Source organism: Microtus ochrogaster, unplaced genomic scaffold (assembly GCF_000317375.1).
Source record: "Microtus ochrogaster isolate Prairie Vole_2 unplaced genomic scaffold, MicOch1.0 UNK2, whole genome shotgun sequence".
NCBI classification, from domain to species: Eukaryota; Metazoa; Chordata; class Mammalia; order Rodentia; family Cricetidae; genus Microtus; species Microtus ochrogaster.
In genome coordinates this window covers 4,076,561-4,082,560 of record NW_004949100.1, presented here as the reverse complement: position 1 = coordinate 4,082,560, position 6,000 = coordinate 4,076,561, and the positions used below count along the sequence as shown (strand labels likewise).

At 32.8% G+C, this 6,000-nt stretch overlaps 1 protein-coding gene across 2 annotated transcripts in view; it reads left to right on the top strand.

The window, feature by feature from the left end:
• Positions 1–6,000, top strand: part of Klhl1 (kelch like family member 1) — a 224,276-nt gene that overhangs the window by 115,692 nt on the left and 102,584 nt on the right. For both annotated transcript variants that reach the window (XR_003378522.1, XM_005365350.2), the window contains exon 4: positions 362–558. Coding sequence is in view for 1 of the 2 variants with exons in the window: in XM_005365350.2 (XP_005365407.1) it covers positions 362–558 (197 nt within the window). In the remaining variant the exon portion in view is untranslated. The remainder of the gene's footprint in view (positions 1–361; positions 559–6,000) is intronic.

Sequence of the window (6,000 nt, the reverse complement as noted above, 5' to 3'; positions counted from 1 at the left end):
ATTCAAGACACAAGGTCTATCATGTGTTTTACATTTTGCAGACAGTTGGATTGACACCTTACTGGTAACAGCTTTGAAAAGATATCAGGAATAGATAAAGACCATGATAAATGTCCTGTTTCTTCTCTTCTGCTGATTTCCAACAACAAGACCTTGAAATGCCCTCCGCATATTAAGTAAAATGTAGTCTGTCCTTGGTTGTTTATGTAAAGCTGCAGATATCAACTCTCAGTTACTATGTTAACAGATAAAAACCTATACTTTTATCAGGACAGCTAAAAATTCCAAAATAAATTACGACATTAGCCATGTGAGAAATGTTCACAACAGTATTTGGTTGCTTTCTTCTTTTGTACTTAAGGTTGCTTGGAACTGAAAGAAGATACTATTGAAAACCTGCTTGCAGCTGCGTGCCTTCTTCAGCTTCCTCAAGTAGTAGAAGTATGTTGTCACTTCCTCATGAAACTTCTGCATCCATCAAACTGTCTGGGAATCCGAGCATTTGCAGATGCTCAAGGATGCATTGAATTAATGGAAGTGGCCCACAGCTACACCATGGTAAGGAGATTTAATATTTAAATAGTAGAGTATTATACTAAATATCAAATGATACAATTATGATGGCTTTCCACAATTAATATTTAAGGTGTTTTCTGTGATTGCTACATGCTCAGTATTGACCATTAAGTTACGTAATATTTGATAAACTCAAGGTAATTAATAATCTTGTCCTTATTTTAATTTTAAGACATTACTACACTTTATTGTCAATATTGATATTAACGTTGACTGTTAGGATTTTAAATGTTGATTTACTAAGTAAAAATTTTTCTGTTCAATTCTTCAACTACAATTTTTCTCATATTCTGCATTTTTCTTATATAAGTCTATCATACAATCTTTTACACACACACACACACATATGGCACCTCTCTATTATTTGTGGCTAATAATTTTGTATATATAATGGGAAGTACAAAATGTCTATTTGTGTCATCAATATTAGTTCATTGATACTTTTTTGTTTTAAAACAAAATAATTTAAGTAGACAACATTTAGTATGCACTTCCTAAAGTTAATTTTCTGAAATATTGTTATAACTCAAAAGTTTAAGCGGCATGCAGGGCAATCAATAAATATTCTTGAAATAGTTCAAGTTCATTTTTTTCATATTGTCACAATTCTCACAGTATAATGATCGATCCTTTTATCAGAATTATGAGGATTCTAAAAGTCGTTCTTACTGTGTATCTTATTTTTATCTATTTTTCACTTCTTAACTAGCTATTAATTTTATGTATATGACTGTTGGCCTGAATGTGTGTATGTGTACCATTTGCTTTCCTAGTGCTGACAGAGGTCAAAGGGCATTACAGAGCCTAGAATGCCTTCTGCAGGATGGCTGGGAAGTGAGTCTGGATCAAAACCCAGTGTCATTGATCTTGACTTCTCAGCAGTCCTCATTGTCCGCTATGTTCAGCGAGTCCTGTTGAGCCTAGGCAGTTTGGATGCTCACCTTACTAGACCTGGAAGGAGGTGGGCGGTCCTTGGACTTCCCACAGGGCAGGGAAACAGGACTGCTCTTCGGGCTGATGAGGGAGGGGGACTTGATTGGGGGAGGGGGGATATGGGAGGCAGTGGAGGGGAGGAGACAGAAATCTTTAATAAATAAATAAACAAACAAACAAAAAAGAAGTGAGTCTGTGTCATCTTTAAGAGTAGCAATTCTCATAACAATTGGGCCACCTCTATAGCCATGAGTTGTGTAATTTAAAGGTGAAACTTTTATATTCATGAACTATTTTTCATATTGCTTCCAATTCAGACAGTATAAGTTCTTACAAAACTCAATACTTATGGTAGTTCATTTACTAGATATAATTATTATGTCGTACATACTATGAAGAGAAATCTCTATATCAATATTAGTTAGCAATACATTTTATTTTGACAACTTTAATGTATTAATACAAATAAATAAAATGGTGTAGAATATCTCATTAGCAACTCAAGGGAAATTGTCTATAGTATGCAGAATAAGATTTCTTCATACTTCTTTGAAGTATCAAAAAATAAATAATTTTCAAGTAACTCTTGAAAATCAACACCTATAATTATTATTGTTATTAATCTTAGAATTTCAGCATTGTCTAACGTTTATAATTTAAAAATTTAAGCAGTTTGCACATTAGATGAAAACTCAGAGATAAAAGAAGAAGCCTGATAACTCTTCTGTTTTTTAATTCTTTGGAAATATTCCATGAAAGGTCACAGTCCTATATTTGCAATGATATGAACCATTCAAAATCAGTGTAAACAAGTCCTTTATCAACCAAAATACCAAAGTCCAACTGCTGCTAATTGGGCACATTTGATTCCAATTTAGAGAGCTGGCTTAGCTTAGCTAGAGAACAATATATTGCCATATCAAGAGGGGTAATGGTCCCTTCTGGTCTGGTTTGAAGTTATTAATTTAGTAATAAATATTGTTTCCTTTGCAGCTGCCCTGAATGTTTCTAGTTTATTTGATAAAGTAACACTATTTCATAGTTTTTAAATGTATATTCTTTATGAAAGTGTATGCAAAATGAAGGGCATGATGCTATTCTATGCAAGTATATCTTTTAGACCGTAAATGAATTATGTGTTGTGGCTATTTTTGAAACTTATTTTATTTCAAAATAATTAGAAACATGATACTAAGTATTCTACTGATTTTCTTAGTTAATATTTAAGGGAAGAAAAATTGCTACCCATTTGTCTTTCTTAGTCTTATTTCTCTGTATCTAACACTTGAAAATTAGTTTGCATGTGGTGTTATAATAGCCATAAAAATGCCCTTAATCCCTGTCTACTCAGGAGTATATTCTGGTCCAAACTATACAATGAATGCTTTGAAAGAAAATCTGTCTATTTTTCTACTTTTCCTTTTTATAAACATATTTAGTAACTCACACTGCCAGTTTTCATGCTATATGTGTAATGGCATTAATATACACTCTCAATTTTTACTGAATTTCTTAACACCTGTATAGTGTAGTTATTATTTATTTCAAAAATCTTTAGAGATGATCTTTGCAATCCAGACCTTAACGTTTTCACTTTTACTTTTGCAATCTGTCTTCCTCATTCATTTTTGGATAATTATTGATCATGTGTAAATGATGTTACTTTTTTCTATGCAAAGTGACACAGCTGGACAATTGTTTCATGTATAAAACAGTAGGAAATTTTGACTGACACACAAATACTAGCCAGCAGTATGAAACAGATTCTCCACTAGTAACTAATTATTGACTTATGAATGCAGAGACAGCAACAAAATCATTGAAGGAAAGTCTCACTGTATACTCTGTTAGTTTTCATTATTAAACATTGGGTAATTATGAATGCCATGTTTTAAATTTTGAAAATGCAACATAACAAAATCATTTGGATCACAGGAATGGAAATATATTAATGTGATCTGATATTACTTTGAAAGCCAAAATATAACATCAACAAGCAACATTATTTCTCTTGTTTTATAAAAATAGAAAATGAAAGCAGCTCTTTTTGTGAAGCTGATGCAAAGGAATTGTACCAAAAGCAAGAGGATTTGTGTTTTTCATTCTTCATTTGAATTTTAGTAGCAATAATCTTTCATATTGAATAATATATGAAATACAATTTAGGTTCTTCAGAATCAGTTGAACAGCTAATAGCACTTACTGCTCTAGCTATCAATCAGAATTTGGTACACAGCTCCCACTTATGGTGGTTCACACCTGCCTATACTTTGGTTGGAGAGGGATTTATTCCCTCTCTGTCCTCTATGGGATCTTGTACACAAATTCACACTCACACAGCCATGCACACTGACTAGTACAAAAGACATCATTAAATATCCACATATGCAAAAATTTAGAAGTAGTTGCTTTTGTGTGACTGAGAGAAGTTTTGCTATAGCTCATGGCTTCAAATGGTGTTAGCCTGCCATGGGGAAGAAAAGGGGAAGTGGGAATTTTGGGTGTAGACTTCTAGATTTTTCAGAATCCAAAAAGCAGAGAGTATGACCAGCAGCTGGGAAAGACCAGATATGATACATCAAAGGTTCATTCTCAGTGACCCACTTCTTAAAACCAAGTCCATCTCCTGAAGGGAGGACTCAGTACAGGAGACCAGACATTCAAAACAAAATCCCATAGGGATTTTTCCAATTCAAACCACAACACTCTATTTACTAAAGGTAGAACTACACTTCAGTGATTTTTAAAAATGTCTTTTATTGTTCACTGTGCTGTATTCAAATAATACTACAAATAAGTAATTATTCATTAATACAATTACAAACTTTCTGGTTGACTGAAATTCCTAAAATTCTATAAAACAGACCAATTTCATATGTTGTAACAAAGGTTAAAATAAATCTATTATTCCCAAAATTACTAAAAGACATTGTCCATTTTTTTTAATCAAGTTCTTAATCAGACATGACTCATGTACCAGACATTTTCCTTTAGGCCACCAACCAGCTCCCAAATTATGATGTGGAGAATATTATTAGTTGCAAATGATCAGCCTAGCATATGCACATTTCTACTTAGGTCTTTTACTTAAGTTAACCTTTTCTTTATCTACCATTTGCCTCAAGGCTTTTTACTTTTTTTCTTTATTTTCTTCTTTCCTTGCTTCTCTATGTCTGTCTGTCTGGTGCCTAGCTGTCTCCTTGTCCTAGGCATGTCTATTTTTCTCTCTGCCTTCATCTCTCATTCTTCTATCTATTTTTCCTCTTATTTATTCTGTCTCCCTGGCAGCCCTGCCTATTCTTTTTCATGCCTAGCTAATGGACATTCAACTTTTTATTAGACCAAACAGGTGCCTTTGAAACACAAGGTGAAATAGGTACAAAATATCTTTACATAATAAATCACAAATTCTTGCATTCCTAACCAAATTCAGCATAACAAAAGTAACAGAAATTTAAACAGCTAAAGTCATATTCTGGACTATACACAAATGTAATGAATCTTAAATAATATTTCATAACCATCTCATTATATAAAAATTTTTAACATGGTGAAGAACATTCCATTAAAAATCTGTCTCTGCTTATAGTTTTTATACAAAGCTACAATTCTAACTATATGGAAGCTGAGGCAGGTGGGTTATTATTGTAATCTCTGGCTAAGATATCCTGTGAGTTCAGCATAATCCCTAGAAATGTGTTAAGAACAAAACCAAAAACCCAAGACTAGAGATGGCTGCTCAGAGAAAGAGTTTCAAGTTAACAAGGTCCTGGAGTTGACCAGCACATGAATCATGATAAAAAAAAAAACCCCAGATGTTTTAGTAGCTGGAAAAAGTAATGATGACTATAATAATATTAATTTCATTAAAACTCTTCTATTTGCATTTTTATATTCACATTCAAAGTTTTATTTTTACTTAGCTTTTTCAAATTTAGATTTCAAAATTTTATTCATTTTTAAACTATCATACATCCATACTATATATTGCTTCATATTATATTTGAAAATTTTCTACATGACTACACAAGCATATGATTTTCTGTTGTAGAATGTGCTTGAGATGTGTTAATTTTATTTATGCTGTGGAATACTTTCTAATGATGCAAAGATGTGATGCACTTTTTTATGTTTCATATGTTTAATTGTGTATAGCTGTGTTACTTTGCCTGCATAAAACTCTTGGTTAGTCAAATAAAGTCCAATAGCTCGGCAAGAGAAAGGCTAGGTGAGGTTGGCATTCAGAAAAAAACAATTAGGAGGAGAAATCCAGGGAAGGAGTGAAGGGAGAAAAGGAGAAGGAGAGGAGGATGCCAGAGGTCAACCAACAAGCCATGGAATAAGAAAGACAGAGAGATGCATAGATTAACATGTACGTATGAATACAGTCTGCTGAGTGCATTTAGTGTTGTTATGTTTATGTGTGTAGTGACAATCACTTGTGATTGGATAACTCTTCAGAGCACTCATCTCTTAAGAACACAGATTATC